We start from the raw sequence: 18,001 nt of genomic DNA, 5'->3' as shown, positions 1-18,001 counted from the left end.
CGCTGTCCTATACCTATATATGTTTAGTTTTCAACTTTAAGTTTTTCAAAAACAGGTCGGCAATCACAAGTTCTGCATACAAATGTTAGTACAGGTCAGTGACAGATATACCTAGATATCTATCTATCTTAAATATATAAAAGGAAAAGCTGACTGACGTGACTGACTGATCTATCAACGCACATCTCAAACTACTGGATGGATCGTGCTAAAATTTGGCAAGCAGATACCCAAGCTGTTATAACGTTGACATCCGCTAAAGCAAGATTTTTGAAAATTAAACCTCTAAAGGGGTAAAATAGGGGTTTGAAATATGTGTAATCCCCGCGAGAGAAGTCGCAGGCATAAACTAGTGCATAAAAAATCGATGTTGTGCAGAACCATATAAAATATAAGCCCAATGCATTCCGTTTCACGCGCTGTCTGTTACGCAGCGTATATGCATGAGAAAATATATTATTAAATTATGCATGACGTACGTAACACGGAACGTAATGCTGATTGAAAGGAGTTCGGCTGGATAACGTAATAAATATCATTTTCTATTTTCCCGGGAAAACTCCCGGATAATCTGGAAAATTGTAATTGTATTTGGGACGCTCTGCCGTGGAATTTCTGTTTCCTTACTGTTAAAAAGTGTTTTTCTTGTAGGATGGTACGGGACCATTCGTGTGCGAGTCCAACTCGAACTTGACTGGCATTTTTTTCTTTTGTAGTTGAGCCTTGTAAACAAGCGATGATAACAATATTATAGTTGACTGGAAGTTTTAGCAGATATCTTTATTAAGTTTTTTTGTAACTTTGACTACTAATACAACAAATACCACGAAAGGACGAATTTATCTCCGGGATGCAAGCTATCTCTGTACCAAATTTCGTTAAAATCGTTTATACGTATGGACCTTTAAAAATCCCGAGGGAACTCCTTGATTTTCCGGGATTAAAAGTAGCCTATATGAACTAGTGTCTCTATTGTGAAAGAATAATGGAAATTGAAAAGCTGTATCTTTTTTTTATACACCGGAAATGCCTGACGCATACCCCTCGGTCAAGGAAACGGAAGGGTGGGGCTTGCACCCACTAAAACCTGTGTTTGTCCCTCGACAGACTGGCGGTTGCGCGGGTATCACTTATAAGTATTGCTACCGCGCTCAAAAGCTGTAGGTAGGTACTAGGTAGGTACCTACTGGTAGAGTCCACAGAGGTAGGAATTTAATTCTTGTACAGTCGGCTAACAAGTGAAATAAAGTGCTATGAAAATACTAACCGGTTACAACTTTAATGGCATACAACGTATTTCAGGCTCGAAATAAACGGACCCAAGCACAATCTCAAGCACCGACACCGAGTAATTAAACGTCTTTGGAACTTTACCAACTACGGACCGTTAGTGCTGAGTACATCTTGTTTCCAGCTTTGTATAACACTTACATCATCTAAGGTTTACTATAAGTTTGTCAAGAAAAGCTTTTTATTGCGACCTGCGGGTTATTGCAAATACAGCTTATTTGTCTTTGTATGACAAGAAATTCTGCAAAATAATATAAGCATTTTACATCAAAAAATGTAACAAGGTTAAAATTACTTTTGCTTTGGAACTTTACCAACTGCGAACCAGTGCTGAGTAGTGTGATAAATATATCACTCTTGTCACTAATTTTGACTTACATCTTACTTTAACTTACATCGTGATTTGCAGTTTAATTTTTGTGGACTGTTGCAAAGTTATAAAAGCAAAACGATGCTTACTGTAGTACGTCACGAAATTCTGCAAAGTATCCATAAGTAATTCCTAAATCAAACGTTACAATATTAAATTACTACAAGTAACTTTAAGGCCTACGCAGACCGGGACGGCAAGGCAAGGGATTTTGCCGTGAGTCAGCGCACACTGGCCGCTTAGATACCGCGGCATTCCAGCACTTTGCCACGGCATGCCACGGCGTGCCGCGGCACGACAAAGCACGCCTCAGCGACTCCTGCTGCCTGATACACTTTTAGTCTTCAGTTGCGTTTGATCGAGTGTTGGTGTGCCTCAGTTTTAAAATGGTAGATTGGGATTTGGTGTTGATATCGATTATTGCAGATGAAGAAGAAGGTGCACAGGCTAATAATAGGGATAGAAGAAGATTTTGGGTTGATAATTTATGGAAAGAAAGGGAATCAAAGGGTGAATTCAATAATTTATTTAATGATTTAAAATACGACGTGCAAAAATTTTATGACTATCATAGAATGGATTATGAGAAATTTCAAGCACTGTTGAATATATGTCGACCATATATCGAAAAACAGAGGACCAATTTTCGCAACCCCATTGAAGCCGATCAGAGATTATCCTTGTGTTTGAGGTGGGTAGTTAAATGATTGTATAAGTTTTATTTTTTCTTCTTTTATTAAATTAAAAAAAAAAAACAATATTTTTTGCCAAGTACAATCATGTATTGTAGACACATAATAACGATTTTCAAGTTTTTGCACTGATAAACCTTCTCACTGATAATCCCTGGATCTTTATTTGTTTTTACTTAATTTAGAGTACCTACTAGTTTAGATTAGTTTCGTATTCAGAAACTGCAGTTTTGTAGCCAGACCCTGAAGCAGCTTCATAGCCAGGGCCAGAGGCGGTACCATAAACAGACCGTGAAACAGCTTCATAACCAGAGCCTGAGGCAGTTCCATAGCCAGACCCCGAAGCAGCTTCATAACCAGAGCCTGAGGCGGTTCCATAGCCAGACCCCGAAGCAGCTTCATAACCAGAGCCTGAGGTGGTTTCATAGCTAGAGACATCTTCAGATGTTGGAGCTGGAGTTCCCTCTATGTATTTTAATTCGGCGTCAGTTACCACATTAAATATTTGTCTCTTTATTTGGACCTGCACTCTTTCTGGTAGTTTTTTTACTGTGGCAGCCATTGTTTGAAAGAACGAATCAATGGGGTCCACCTCCTTTTTCGATTCAATGTATTTATTTAGTATTTCAGCAGTTGTTGTAGGTTCTGGTCTTATTAAGGAATGGTGTGAATCATTGGTCATTCGCGAAACTGAACGTTCATCATTATCATTGACAGCGGATTCTGCGAAAGAAGTCTGCGTATCCTCTGAAGAGGAGTCCAGATTCGAGGTTTGTTTTCTGTGCTGAATGAATTTTTTCAAAAACTCCAGCTCTTTTTCAAACTTGATAGGGCGTCGCTTTGTGTACGGGTCACCACTCTTTGTTTTTCTGTTATTCAGAGCTTTCCTAAAATTATTACGTATATTACCCCATATTTTCTGGCATTCTTCACCTAAAACAAAACATAAGCAGGTAAAATGGTATATTATCTTTCAGATTTTTGATCACGGGAAGTAGCTTCAAGTCTCTAGGTTACAGCTATCGCATGGGGTTTAGTACAGTGCGCTCTATCGTACATGAAACTTGCCGAGTCATTTGGAATGTCCTAAGACCTAGTGTTATGCCAAAACCAACAAGGGAAAAATGGACGCGAATCGCGATGGAATTTGATGAAAAATGGAATTTCCCGAACTGCATCGGTGCAATAGATGGTAAACATTTCAGGATAAAAGCACCTCGCAATAGTGGAAGTCTCTACATAAACTATAAAAAGTTTTTCAGTATCGTACTACTAGCGGTTGTGGATGCAAATTATAAATTTGTGATTGCAGATGTAGGATCATATGGACGAAATAGTGATGGAGGTATAATGCAAAACTCAATATTTGGAAAAAAATTGACTTCTAATGCCCTCGATATTCCCCCAAAAAAACGTTTACCGAGGACTGATCTTGAGTTGCCGTATGTTTTTGTAGCAGACGAGGCTTTTCCGTTAACCACAAACATTATGAGACCATTTAGTGGCGATCGATTGACAGATGAAGCAATGAAAATATACAATTATCGTTTGAGTAGAGCCAGGCGTATCGTCGAAAATGCATTTGGTATACTTCAAGAACGTTTCGAATTATGTCAAAAAGGAATTCAGGTTCAACCAAAATATGTTGATAATATCATTTTAGCATGTACTTGCTTACACAATTTCATCATAGGTGGTACAAGCACAGAAAGCCAAAATATAGCAAGTGTAAGCATTAATTTAGAAAACGATAATAATATGAACAATGCATTAGATGGTATGACAGTACGGGAGATGTTTAAAGATTACTTTAGGTCTGATGAGGGCTCTATTCCATGGCAAAACGATATTGTAAATAGACATTAATACTGTGTTAAATCTTAAAATATAATTATAGTGCAAAAATATTTACTTACCTGTTTTATTCATTTCTATTCCAATTCTTTTCCACGCATTGTTCTTCATTTGAGTGTTCATATAATGTTTTGATGACATATTATATAAATAATCATAGTCTTGAACTAAAGTTATTAATTTTTCCTCCATGTTGGAATAAAAAACGTAAAAAACTGGTCTCCGAAAAAATCACGTAGCACAGTCGTCAAAGACGCGGGCGCAAATGGATGGTCAATATTGGTGTGCATTCCCCGCTTCTCTACTCCCGCCGCCGCACCCCGCAGTATATCACTACGAGCGCCGGAGTCCGTGGCATGCCGTTGCCTACCGCAGTATGCCACGGCATCCCGCCACGGGAGCCTGTGGCGCGTGTTGCGATAAAATCCCTTTCAATGCCACGGCATCATTTTAAAGCATAGCAATTTATGTCGTATTTCTGTACCAGTACGGTTGAATGTCCATTAGTAAAAATTAAAATCCCTTGCCTTGCCGTCCCGGTCTGCGTAGGCCTTTAATGATCCAATGAACTTAAGCTGGAAAATAAATGAACTCAAACAATCTGAAGCACCAGTAGAGATTAATTATACGTCGTTGCAACTTTGCGAACAGTTGTTAGTGCTGAGTGGCGCTGGATTTTTCTTGTTCTCAAGCTTTGTGCAAACTAAACTTGTGCAATTTAAAGTTTAATGTTGCTTTTGGCATCTAATTTTTAACTGAATGAGTAGCAATGGGGCCGATTCTCTTGTACACAATCTCAAAACTAACTACAATGTCAATGTCTAGTTACAATGTCAACTAACTTGAATAATAAACAATAGATACCTAGTTGAAGACCTCGAGATAGGCTACTTTTTATCCCGGAAAATCAAAGAGTTCCACGGGATTTTTAAAAACCTAATTCCACGCGCATGAAGTCGCGGGCATCAGCTAGTTCAAAATATTTTCTTTTAATTCTTCTACAGCCATATAAATAGTTCGACGGTAGGTATATACCTACAGAAGTTAAAAAAAACAGCTTTACAATCAGCTTTCAGTGAAATTGGTTTAGCATTAGGATCCTTATACTTGACGTAGACATGAATAATGCTAATTCTTTAATAGTCATGGGCGGTGAATTTTTGATGTTATTTTGCCCTTGGACTTTTGTTTTTTTTAAATTATGATTTATGAGTGAACGATCAAAAAAGCGTTTTAGCGTGCTCATGTCATTCTTTTTTGTGTATTTAATGTGTTATGATATCATGAATTTTGAAATAATATTAGTAACAATATAAATATTGGTTTATATTAACTACATTTTTGATTTATTTATTAAAAATTAAGTGAAGAAAATTAACAAACAATAATGTTTCACATTAATTTTTACATTAATTTTATTAATTATCACACTGTTAGTTAATTACATAAAACGGAAACCGAACCTTTCAATAGCGACCTTAAGTGCAACAACTGAGCGTTGGTCTTTGAGACCGGGAACCCGGTTATATCAGCTGAAAGAAAAACATAATACGTTTAAATTGTAAAAAAATCAGTTTTTACTTTTAATGGAAAAAATCAATGTATTAATTATACCTGTTTATTAACTTTAACCTGTGTGCACGTAAAGTGAAATAACTCTTCAAACTCGTTACATTGATAATAGCTATATATTTTTACTGAAATATATATTTTTGTATTGAAATGAGTAACTGATAAGTTTCTTGCCGAGTCGAGTGTCCCAGTAGGGTTTGTTTTCTGAACCGGTACTTAGTAGATATTTAAGGAAGCAGTGAAACAAGTTGTTCTACGTGAAATGAATATATTCAAATTTGAATTATAAAATAACACTTTTTTGACTAAACAAAAAACTTTATTTTATTTTTTTAACATCAAAATTTACTTTTTCAATATTTTCAGTCATCACGGATTTTTTTATTTATTTTGAATATTTTAAACGGAGGAACGATGCATTTTTTACTGAATAAATAAATACAAATAAAGAATCCGTAGTGTTTTTTCCATCCAACTGAGGGTAAAGTTGGGCTATTTCATTTATTTAACACGTCATATTATTTATAAATATTCAACTTACTTCGACAAGGATATTAAAGGTTTAATTTAACACGGAAAGGGCTATAAATATAATATTTGAGCGCAGAAAGATGCGTATTATCGGGGAGCCCTATTGACGCGTAATCTCTAATCTGCTACAAACGGCACCGCAGGCATACAAATCTTTTTTTAACGAGGTCTAATCGACCGAGAGGAGACGGTTGTATGATAATGGCCAGCGCCGCCGGGTGAGGGTTGTCGATTGGAACAATTCCTTGACAGCTATTTTAGACTAAGAGATTCATTGTTATATATAGAGATGTTTTCAAATCTTAGCTCTAAAAGCTCCTAAGTGCTAAAGTAACGTAATATTCATCTCAAGATTATAAAGTAACGAAATATTCAAGATTACTTTCCGTGTGTAGAAACTTCAAACTAGTGTTTCATAATATGTATTTAATAATTAATCCAGGGTTCATACACTAACCCCTCTAAGCCATCACCGCCCCAACAAGCTTCACCTACTATTTAAACTTCCTTAAGGGCTAAAACTAAGGCTCTTCACTTTAAGCAAAGGTTTGGTCAGACACAACGCGTGACGGTAATCCAACATGGGTACTAGAAGTTATAGTACAAGAAAGACGTTTACAACGCGGAGTGCGCACCGTGTTCCTGCCGCTGATGCACACGACTTCATCCACGTGGATTTATGTTTTTGAAAATCCCGTTAAAGCCCTTTGATTTTCCGGTATAAAAAGTATGTCACTATCCAGGTTTTTGACAAAACCCATGCATAAAATCACGTCAATCCGTTGCTCTGTTGCGACGTAATTAAAGACAAACCATCAGACAAAAAAACCAAGTACGCACTTTCGCATTTATATCAATAATCTTGTGTCTGTGTGCTTATCTTATATCCATCCATCTCCGCTTTGGTGAATACCGGGCCTAAATGATCTTTGCAGTGTGATGAAAAACTGAATGTTCTTGCTAAACAGGCTTTAATAGAGCAATACTTCATAGTTTATACAGTACTTTGTACTACAAATAGCATTTGCGTTTTATGCGAATTTCTATCGTGCTACTCCCTGTTTATCCGAGCCTTAAGGCGGCACTTCGCTGAGACTAAATTACACTGCTTTTCAACATGGCCACTTCTAAGACGTTCCAAGGAAGTTATAATTGAATTCGGTTAGTTCAACCCCTTTTATCCAAAGAATAACATTTGAGTAAATTTTTGTTTGAAAGCCTTCGGGGTTGTAAGATAAAGGTATTATAACATTTATTAACGTATGTTTACTGAACTGTATTAAATATTAAGTAAAATCTCATTCAACTTAATTCAACCATTTTCTTTTAGGATTTACAAGGTAGGTCCAACATACCTTGTAAATACGAAAAGAGTTATGGACTATTTTACTTTTCTTATTTCGATATTATATCCAAACTAGCTTATGCCCGCGACTTGGTCCGCGTGGACTACAAAAATTTCAAACCCCTATTTCACCCTATAACAAGCCAAGATTCTTAAAACGGTTGAAAAAGAAATAAAATCTGTAAACAGCTCAACAGATTTTCAAAAAACATACCTACCTAAGAAGCATAATATCCAATTCCTCGTCATCATCATCATTATTACAATTTATCGCTGGTCCCCTCTCAGAATGAGAAGGGTTTGGGCCATAATCCAAGACTGGCCAAGTACGTATTGGCAGACTTCACACACCTTTTAGAACATTATGAAGAACTCCAGGCATTTATACACAGGTATGTACAGAGCCATTAAACAAACAAAATGGCACCGACTCAGTGGTGCTAATATCACCAATGCAACCTCAGTGACGTCTAGATTTCAAACGGGTCGTTCATTAGTATCTAAAAGGTGGCGCTGATTTATTTGGTTCCAAAACCGTGAAAAATTTTGTTCGCTTCGGCATATCTTGTCATTTATATCGATGTAGACAGGATTTAGGTGAAATTGTAGAAAACAGTAAACTTTTGTGCCAAATGCACAGTTTCACAAGAAACCATGTAAAATATTTCGTTCCTTAACAAAAACAAAACTTTAACAATGAAATTTCCACGGCTTGCTAAACAAGGGTGTATAATTTTACGCCGTTCACAAAAACTATGGGCAAAGCACCGCAAGGGGTTAATTATGCCCCGGGATAAAGTAGAGGCGTAAAAGGGTCAGCCGCTTAGAGCTCCTTCGAGCACTCCCGGGCACACCCTATACAAACGAAATTTAATTCATATTTGAATACTAGCTCATTCCTGCGACATCGTTTGCGTGGACCACGTAAATTTCAAATCCCTATTTTAGCCCCTTAGGTGTTAAATTTTCAAAAATCCTTTCTTAGCGGAAGCCTACGTAGTTTTAGCCAAATTTCAACCCGATCTTTCAGATTTGATTCAGTGGTTTGAGCTGTGCGTTAATAGATCAGTCAGTTTGTCAGTCAGTCAGCTTTTCCTTTTGTATATTATTTAGATTAACCAACAAAATCAATAAAATTTTATACGCAAACTAGATTTTATAGAGAACTTCGTCTGCGTGGATTTAGGTTTTTAAAAATCCCGTGGGAACTCTTTGATTTTCCCGGATAAAAAGTAGCCTATGTCCATCCCCGGGATGCAAGCTATCACTGTGCCAATTTTCGTTAAAATCGGTTGAACGGATGGGCCGTGAAAGGCGAGCAGACAGACAAACAGACGGACCAGCAGATAGACACACTTTTGCATATATAATATAATATTAGTATGGATATGCAGTTTCAAAAATGCTGACTATGTTCCCGTTCCGTACATCCGCATGCTAGACTAAAAAATAATGTAAAAGTACCTGGTACATAGTTGTAAAGTTGTTGTAAATTATGAGTGGGCAAATAGACACGAAGTTTTCCTGAATTCCGGTGTTGCATTTTATACCCGAGATAATATCCGATGGTCCTACACAAATTCAATGTTTACGGTGAGCGGTGGCTAATGCTTACTTCCCACGGTATGTAATTCTGCGGATTATCACGCATGGCCGACGACTACGGTCAGCCACGCGCCGCGCACAAGGCTCGGGCGACGACGACGACGTGTCTGCGCTACCACAGACGATACTCTTCCCATGGTCCGTTAGTGCGGGCTCGTCCGCGTCTGTCCGGAATATCACGCACCGTGGGAAGCCGGTATAAGATGGACGGCCGCCTCTTACAAAACTTGTATTAAATTTTGTATTTAACTAGCTTATGCTCGCGACTTCGTCCGCGTGGACTACACAAATTTCAAACCCCTATTTCACGCCCTTAGGAGTTGAATTTTCAAAAATCCTTTCTTAGCGAATGCCTACGTCATAATAGCTATCTGCATGCCAAATTTCAGCCCGATCCATCCAGTAGTTTGAGCTGTGCGTCGATAGATCAGTCAGTCAGGCAGTCAGTCAGTCAGTCACCTTTTCCTTTTATATATTTAGATTTAAGATTTATATTTAATATAACAAAAGAAACGAAAATATCATAAATTTTGCACCGTCTAATACAATTCTGGCGTACGACGTAACCTTGTTCGCAAAAAATTACAGCCAAAGTGCTACGACGACAGGGGTTAATTAGGCCATAGTACAGAAAAAAGGCCAGGAAGCATTTGAGGGTTTTTGTTGCGACCGTAATCTACAACTACCAAGATTAAACGTTTTTTGTTCCTTAACGGGAAGGGTCACAATACACTCGTATTCGTTTGAAAAGTTGACTGTAACAGTGCGTTAATTAGATTTCTAAATAATTTTTAAATACATATCAAAAATGTAGAACCGGCAGGATTAGAACCTGCGTCTTCTGGAGTCACGCCCGACGTCCTAGCCGCTAGGCCACGGTTCGCTTGCTGCCAGCTTGATATGTATTTAAAATTTATTTAGAAATTTCCTTGAAGTGTAGGTTAAAACACTATCATAAAAATTATAAAAATGCTAGTTAAGTTGTACATGTGCACGTATGGTAAAACTGATCGCTGAGAGTTCAAAGCTGGTTACCTATCCAATTAATGGCTTGGGTCAACGTAAGTCAGACTAACGGCCGCACTCAGAGTCACTTAATCGTTACTTAAGATATGAATTAGTATGTATGTATAAGGAATGCCTTAAGTAACAATTAAGTGACTCTGAGTAATGTCTGTTAATATCTCCCTCTTTCTCTCTTGACTAACTAAATAGGTGAATACAAAATTAGTGTCTAAAATTATTGCCATATTTTCCATATCGAATATTGTGGAAAATAAGGATAATATAATTTAAGATCTGCTAGTTAATTTGCGTAAAACCGAATTAGCATTAATAAGCTTCCCTATTTTACCGAAATTCTTGTTGATTAACAACAAGAATTTCATCTCATGGTCGAAATTTCACGAACCCGTACAAAGCGATTCGCTTCCACGCACCGCTAGATATAGAATGCCCTACCAACTTCAGTTTTCCCTGCCAGCTACAATACTGATACCTTCAAAACAACATTGAATAGGCATCTTCTAGGCAGGCGCACTACATCTTAGGCTGTATCATCAGGTACAATAGTCAGGCACATGCCTATTTAGTGAGTTTCATCTTGCCTTTATTTTAGAAAAAAATGGAAAAAATGGACACCCTTGGCATTGAGACAAATTATGAATTCATATAACAATTATTTTAAAAAGACATTCCATTCCACCTTCACCACAAATGCCCACTTTGTTCAAAAATCCTTTTCGCTCGAGAAAACGTAAAAAAAAACACAATACAAAGACAAACCACAAAAAATCTGCTTTGAAGTCCTCGATACAAAAGAGGGAAATTCTTAGAGCAATCTTTTCCGCCCTACAATTATAACTCAAGAGCTGGTGTTAAATTTTCAGGAGGAATTCCATAATTGTAGTGGTGTCCACTACCTCCACGAACCTATATAGGTATTTTTCATAAATCAGTGCACATGGGATTTTTTAACACTATATGCAATGTGTCAATTCAAATCAAATCAAAGCGAAAAATAACTGTCAAAAACAATTTTTAGTGATTGTTTTAGGATAACTTGGATAATAATGACGTAAGTGAATTTATGCATGGTCACCATTTTAAGAATTTAATTATTTGTTGTTATAGCGACAGTAGAAATACACGCTATGAGAAAACTTCTCACTCTTTTATGGTTCATGAAATATAGTCCGCTGACATACTGACGGACGGACTGACGAAAGGTTCCCCAGTTCAGAATGCAGATTCTACAGAGGAGTAACTCAGCTGTCACTCTTTGAAACCAAATTGAAACATGAATATAAGTCTTTTAGAAGAAAAAATTTTAAATAAAAAAAAAATTAAACCGGATGGTTTGTCTAAAATTTATTTTCGATTTGATAATTTTACGCACGTGTTTTGGATTAGATTTTATGCATTTATTAACATTTTCCACCAGCTCTTAGAGCAATCTCTTCTGTCCCATAATCCGAGAGGCTAGTGACCCCCATGACGTAACTTCCGTCCAAGTAGGGGGTCAAATAAAGACGCCTCATAAGTAATGAGATTCATCTCGAAACTTCCTTTTAACATTTAGGGTACCGCAGGCAGGAAAAAGAGCGTTTTGACCAAAATACCATTAAGTAAATCAAGTCTTAGTCAGCTTGACTTGACTTTTGATATAAAAATCATCATCATCATCAACTCATCATCGGCTCACTACCGAGTACGGGTCTCCTCGTAGAATGAGAAGAATTTGGGCATAGTCTACCATGGGCGCCAAGTTCAGATTGGCAGACTTCAAGCACCTTTTAGAACATTATGGACCTTCCGAATATGAGACCGATGTCTTAACCACCTATCACCGATCATAATGTGAAAAATATGCTAGACAAAACAAATACTTTAACACTGAAAAAAAAAATACTTTGAAAATTTTTTCAACAGCTCCACAATTTGCAGTTTCATTATCGTAGGGTACACATTTATGAAAAAATATTTTTGGGATAAGAATAAATTCGTAGAAGTTATTAGACAGTCTCTTCAAAAAGATTTGATGGGATTGGCTTTGCAAGGGTTATTCAGGGCTATAAAACTATCCCGACAACCTCTCATGATACTTTTATATTGCGGTCACAGTCCCTCGGGCCCCGCAGTCTTGCATATTGTTTAGATATATCAGTGTAACAATAACCACACAAAAATATTCGAGATAAAAAAATTGTGGGCATACGCTTTTATTAAAGATAGCTGTCTAATATTTAGCCTAGTAAAAAATAGACAGTTATTCTTTTAAAATTTCTTTACATATTTTTTATATTGTTTGCATGCAAATCGTTTGATCAAGTAAATTATTTCAAGACGGATAAAACACTAAAAAAGAGCCACTTTATGAAAAATAGAGATTTTTTCCAGATAAAAACAAATTCATACAAATTATAAGACACTATATTATTATGGTACCCGCGACTTGGTCCACGTGGATTTAGGTTTTTAAAAATAACGTGAGAACTCTTTAATTTTGTGGGATAAAAAATAGTATGTATCACTTTCCAGGTATTTTGTCCATTCAAAAAATGAAGGACAAAACAAACCAATGAGCCACTTTTGTATTTACAATACGGGTAGTGATGCGGAGTGATTTAGATTTTTCTAGGCAAAAATAAATTCATACATCTTATTAGACAGTCTATGCACAGGACTTTGATGGTATTGCTTTTGTAAGCGTTTCAGGCATATAAAGCTATCTGACGCAACCGTCATCGCACTTTTCTATTACGGTCGTGGTCCCTCGGGCCCCGCGGTTAGGCATATTGTTTAAATCGTCCTCGCTTTGCGGGTGGCTTACGTGTTAAGGGTGTGGTTTTCTCTTATATTTATGAATCGACGAAAAGGGAGATAGGTATCTATTGCATGACTATAAAGTTTCAGTATAGCAACTTTTAGGCATCTATCAAGCTTACTACATCTAACAGGTCAACTGCCGTAGTTTGACAGCTACAGGACGCGGCAGAAAGTAATGTACCTACATTGGCCTTTAGAATGACATTTGGGCTTTGTAGAGCGTTGTCTCTGTAACTCATACCTATATAACGTTTTGTCGGTCTCAACGACAGAGACATACGCTTTACAAATCTTCTAAAGGTCGATGTACATTACTTTCTGCCGCGTACTGTATAGTGTATTGATCAAAATCACGTCCGATTTTCCGGCACTCGCTCATTATTTTCTACAATGCATTGATGCAACAAGAACACCATAATTTTTCAGCAATTATTAAGATTGTAATCACATACAGTTTTTGTATAACAGAATCTGTCAAAACGTCGAATTTATTCATATGTTAGAATGTATTTGACGATTTAAAAAAACAGCTCGAAATGTTTTAAAATCCGGATTGTCCTACTCATTTAAAGCGCATAGTGTTACTACTCAAGGTGGAGTATATTTCTTAGAAATAAGGTAATTAGGAATTAGACGTCCGAAGATGGAAGACCACCAACTGAAAGACTTCTCTTTATAACAAGAAAATCTTTTTAATAAAATTTCTACGGATGCAAACTTTTTCATTTCGTTGAAGTAATTATAAGTTGTTTCCTTAATTAGTTCTACTTCGTCATCTGCTCTAAGATGTTGAAAATACTTCCAACAGTCTGGAGTTCTGACTTCAGACTTCTACATACCCACACGTAATATATTTGCTATTGTTGGAACCATTCCATTCCATCAGCCTGTTTGCGTCCACGGCTAGACATAGGCCTTTCCAAGAGCGCACCACCAAACACGGTCCTCCGCCACACGAGTTGATAGGGATAACTAATTATGTGCCTCCGCTTTCCTCATCCACCCGCTCAGGGTGTAACAAGAACGCTAGCAAAAACTTAGCGTTATTGTCAAACTACCTAAACACAATCCAGTATCTCATACCAACCATTTGCCTCATTTTGTAGTTTTAGTGATTTAGTATTTTTCAACCCCGCAATGTAAAGCGTGCAAAAACTCAGGTCAATACCCCGCCTACGAGTGGCCTACTTACGCAACATTCATTGAACTCTGACGTCAGTCAGATGTTTTATTTGCAATATATCGTAATTTTTTACAATGTTTTTTTTGTGGTACTTATCCTATCAGTAATCATCTGTCTTCGTTTTTGTCAGCGTTTTGGTTACACCCTGTATAAAATTTTAAGCCATCATGCTATCAATAGCCAGAATGCTATGTAGGATTATGGTTTTTAATTAATTATTTGTTTAAAACTACGCAGCAACCTTTCTAGAAACAAGTTTTTTTTTAATAGCCATATTTTTTGACGATAGCTCACAAAGTGCTTTCAGAAGCTCGCCGCTTTTTATGAGAACAAGGAAGCCAGTTATTGCCACTTATCCCTTCATCCATGACGACCAGCAAAAAGCTTTGCTATAAAATATAATTGTAGCAATACATCGTTGGTCTGGTATACAGTATGAAAATCATAGTACATTTTAAAGCAGCAACACACGTTGCACAGTCGAATAAAGAATGATGTTATTAATATCATACGTATCTCATAACTCAGGGTAATGTAGCAACTTGTATCTGGACGGGGGATGAATTACAATAGGGGTGTAATCACGTGGAAATACAACTGCAGGGGATTTCGAGCCTTAATTAATAGATGTTAGGGTTTATATTGCTGTAATGTAATGTTTGATAGGGGACGTGTTGTGACTGGTGAGTATACTATTAATACTTTTAATATAATGATTGTATATGTTTACAAATTGTTGGAACGACTTACCTCCACCCATCATTTTTGTTTGTTTGTATTTGTTTAGAACTTCAGTAATTTTTCTGTCGTTTTTAGAGTTCCGTACCCAAAGGGTGCGTCTTACTAAGCCTCCGTTGTCCGTCCTTCTGTTTACAGAGTGTGTATTTCTTTTGCCGCTCTAAGAACAAATAATGAAAAATCAATATGGCGAATTTCGAAATGACCATATTGCAAATTTAAAAAAAAAGTACATAGGTACTGAGTGGACCTATACAACGTTAGTTTTAGTATACGCAGAAACCGAAACACGTGTTGTTTTTTACATAAGGAATAAATGTATGGTCCTGAGGGGTCATGAGTATAAAAAACGAAGAAAAAGAGAGAGGACATAAAGAAGTATTGATTAATACCCAAATTTAAAAAAATCTAAGAACGATACAATATCCTACGACCATTAAAAACTTAGACTAACATTTAAATACGACCATTAAAAACTTAGACTAACATTTAAACAATTTTGTTTAAAAAAATCAAAATTCAGGATATCTTCTTTTGATTGATCTTTCTTTTCTAAATTAAAATTCTAATATTTAAGAAGCTCAAATTAAAAAGTAAAATACGTATAAAAATAGCGTCTAAAACAAAAATTATGACACAAAAAGTGCATTGACTATAGAACTTTTATATCCGCTACGCAATTTTCACTGATAAATAATAAAGTTTGCTAACGGAATCAAGCCAATATACACCTAATACCCTCACGATACAGTTGAAAATCATGTACATCTTTCTATAGTATTAAAAAAGTTAATCTTTTATCCAAATGGACTTTATATTCTTTGACATAGAGTCTAAAATCAAATGAAACAGTTATCTATAGAACGTTGCCCGAGTAATAACCGGGCGCTTGTTTATAGTTCAATATCTTTCTGGGACACTATTAGACACAGTTTAGCAACCATAAAGTTAGGCAATATGGGTACTTTAATAGTGCATAGCTGCCTTAAGCTGGAGTCGTATAAATGTTGTTTAAATAAATTTTAGTCGGTGGTGGGTATAATTCGCTATGTATGAACGTAACCCAACTGTATGTTTGTTTAACTGTGTTGAAAATATTAGGGACCTAGGATCCCTTAAGAAAACATTTGGTATTCCGGAATAATCGCCTACCCAGCGGAATATTACGGTCGTTTGTCATAGTTAAATAAAAGAGAGTTCGTAATACACTTTCTCAAGGGATAATAGGATGTTTCATACTCAGAGAGAACACCGTGATTTTATTTTAGGACTAGCTGATCCCCGCGGCTTCGCCCGCGTAGATTTAGGTTTTTAAAGATCCCGTATAGCCTATGTCACTCAGGAATAATGTAGCTTTCTACTGGTGAAAGAATTTTTAAAATCGGTTCAGTAGTTCTAAAGATTACCCCCTACAAACAAACTTAACGACATTACCTCTTTATATAATACAACGGGCCGTGCAGCAGAAATCGTAATATTTTAATTTCGCCATAACTTCAAAACCAAACGTCCAATTTTAATCATTCAAAGACCAAATATTATCTCCATAAACTGTTCTTAGTGATGAAATCATTTATTTTGATAAGGATTAATAGCATGAGTAAAATAAACGCGTTTAAATGTAGTCCAAAAAAAATTCAAGATTTTTAAATAAAAAAATGGTTGCTGTGCCTCACTCGACATAGATGGGTATAGTGTGTCGCGGACTTTTTTGTAGATATTTATAAGATCTACAATTAATTAGAACATTTTATGGTTCTATCTTTTATAGTTTAGGCAGCGTACGCAAAATAAGTAACTTTTCTGGTTGATTTTTTACACCTTGTGTCCGAAAAACCCAAATATCTTACGGAACCCTATTTTTTTCCAAAATAAAATATAGCCTATGTTACTCGTGGATAATGTAGCTTTCGAATGGTGAAAGAATTTTTAAAATCGGTCCAGTAGTTTTTGAGCCTATTCAGTACAAACAAACAAACAAACAAACAAACAAACAAACAAACAAACAAACAAAGTTTTCCTCTTTATAATATTAGTGTAGATAGATACATCAAGCTTTTATCATAATGTTTTGTCTTAGAGGAGTTTTTTTTTTTTTTTTTTTTTTATTTGGGACAGTAAACAATTGCATATTAAAAGTTAAAACTAGGTACGACTTAAATCTAACAAAATTGATAAATATGTAATCCACTACACTATCCACAGCTTACTACAAACAACTAGGGCGACACAACATTAACAAACATATACAATACATACATATATATAATAATATAAAAATACAAGCAAACGACTAAACTATACATAAAAATTTAAACAACTAATCGCGCTAATAAAAATAAAAAAAGTCTCATTTACAAAATATGGGAGACATTCAATACAAAAATACATAATCATAACACTGTTCTACATAAGTGAATTGAAAAATTTTTTCTTCATAGCGCGCTCCAGACAAACGTGGTTTGTTTTTTATTTGAATACTCACCAATAAATCTCAATAAAATGTTGTAGACAATATTATGTTCTACAAATTATAGTTGTCTGTAGTTTTTCAGATTTCTGTAGAAATGTGTACTTTTAAAGTGACACGAGCTCAAAGAGTTACATACTAATCTTTGAGCCCATATAACTGTCTTCAGGTCCACGGGTTATTTTCACTGGCGTGCAGGTTACAGAGGCATAAATGCACTGCTTACCCCAGTTGGAATAGCTTAATGTATATTTTTCATTATGACCTGCCAGTAAACAGGTTCCTACCTAACTTAATGCCTACCCTGGCTTCAAACCCTGTGCACGCCACTGGCTATTTCTCTTAAATATTTAAAGATACGGCTTTTCGTCGGTGCTAAAACAATTTCCGATTCCTAAACTCCAAATCTTACTAATCGATAGTGACAACTTAGTTTTAAAAGTTTATTCCTGCAAAATTTGCTTTACTTAGATTTTTACGGCCATGTACCTACCTACTATCTAAAACACTTTTTAATACATAT

General features: G+C 36.1%; 2 protein-coding genes across 3 annotated transcripts in view; one reads left to right on the top strand and one right to left on the bottom strand.

Moving 5' to 3' along the window:
* Positions 1-18,001, bottom strand: part of LOC117992619 (dystrophin, isoforms A/C/F/G/H-like) — a 630,854-nt gene that overhangs the window by 385,273 nt on the left and 227,580 nt on the right.
* On the top strand, positions 1,838-4,263 carry LOC117992490 (uncharacterized). 2 transcript variants are annotated; one of them, XM_034980194.2, is made up of 3 exons: positions 1,838-2,351; positions 3,330-3,544; positions 3,665-4,263. In XM_034980194.2, the coding sequence occupies exons 1-3, from the start codon at positions 2,047-2,049 to the stop codon at positions 4,216-4,218; spliced, it is 1,074 nt and encodes a 357-aa protein (XP_034836085.1). In that variant the 5' UTR covers positions 1,838-2,046; the 3' UTR covers positions 4,219-4,263. The 2 variants fall into 2 exon arrangements, with proteins under 2 accessions (XP_034836085.1, XP_034836084.1); XM_034980193.2 differs by having other exon boundaries at positions 3,330-4,263.

Source organism: Maniola hyperantus, chromosome 21 (genome assembly GCF_902806685.2).
Source record: "Maniola hyperantus chromosome 21, iAphHyp1.2, whole genome shotgun sequence".
NCBI lineage: Eukaryota > Metazoa > Arthropoda > Insecta > Lepidoptera > Nymphalidae > Maniola > Maniola hyperantus.
This window is presented reverse-complemented; position numbering and strand designations above follow the sequence as displayed.

Bases quoted from the DNA above. Each gene is read 5' to 3' on its own strand.
- LOC117992490 (XM_034980193.2), top strand. From the start codon at position 2,047: ATGGTAGATTGGGATTTGGTGTTGATATCGATTATTGCAGATGAAGAA. The intron at 2,352-3,329 runs GTGGGTAGTTAA...ATTATCTTTCAG, and splicing joins AGATTATCCTTGTGTTTGAG to ATTTTTGATCACGGGAAGTA.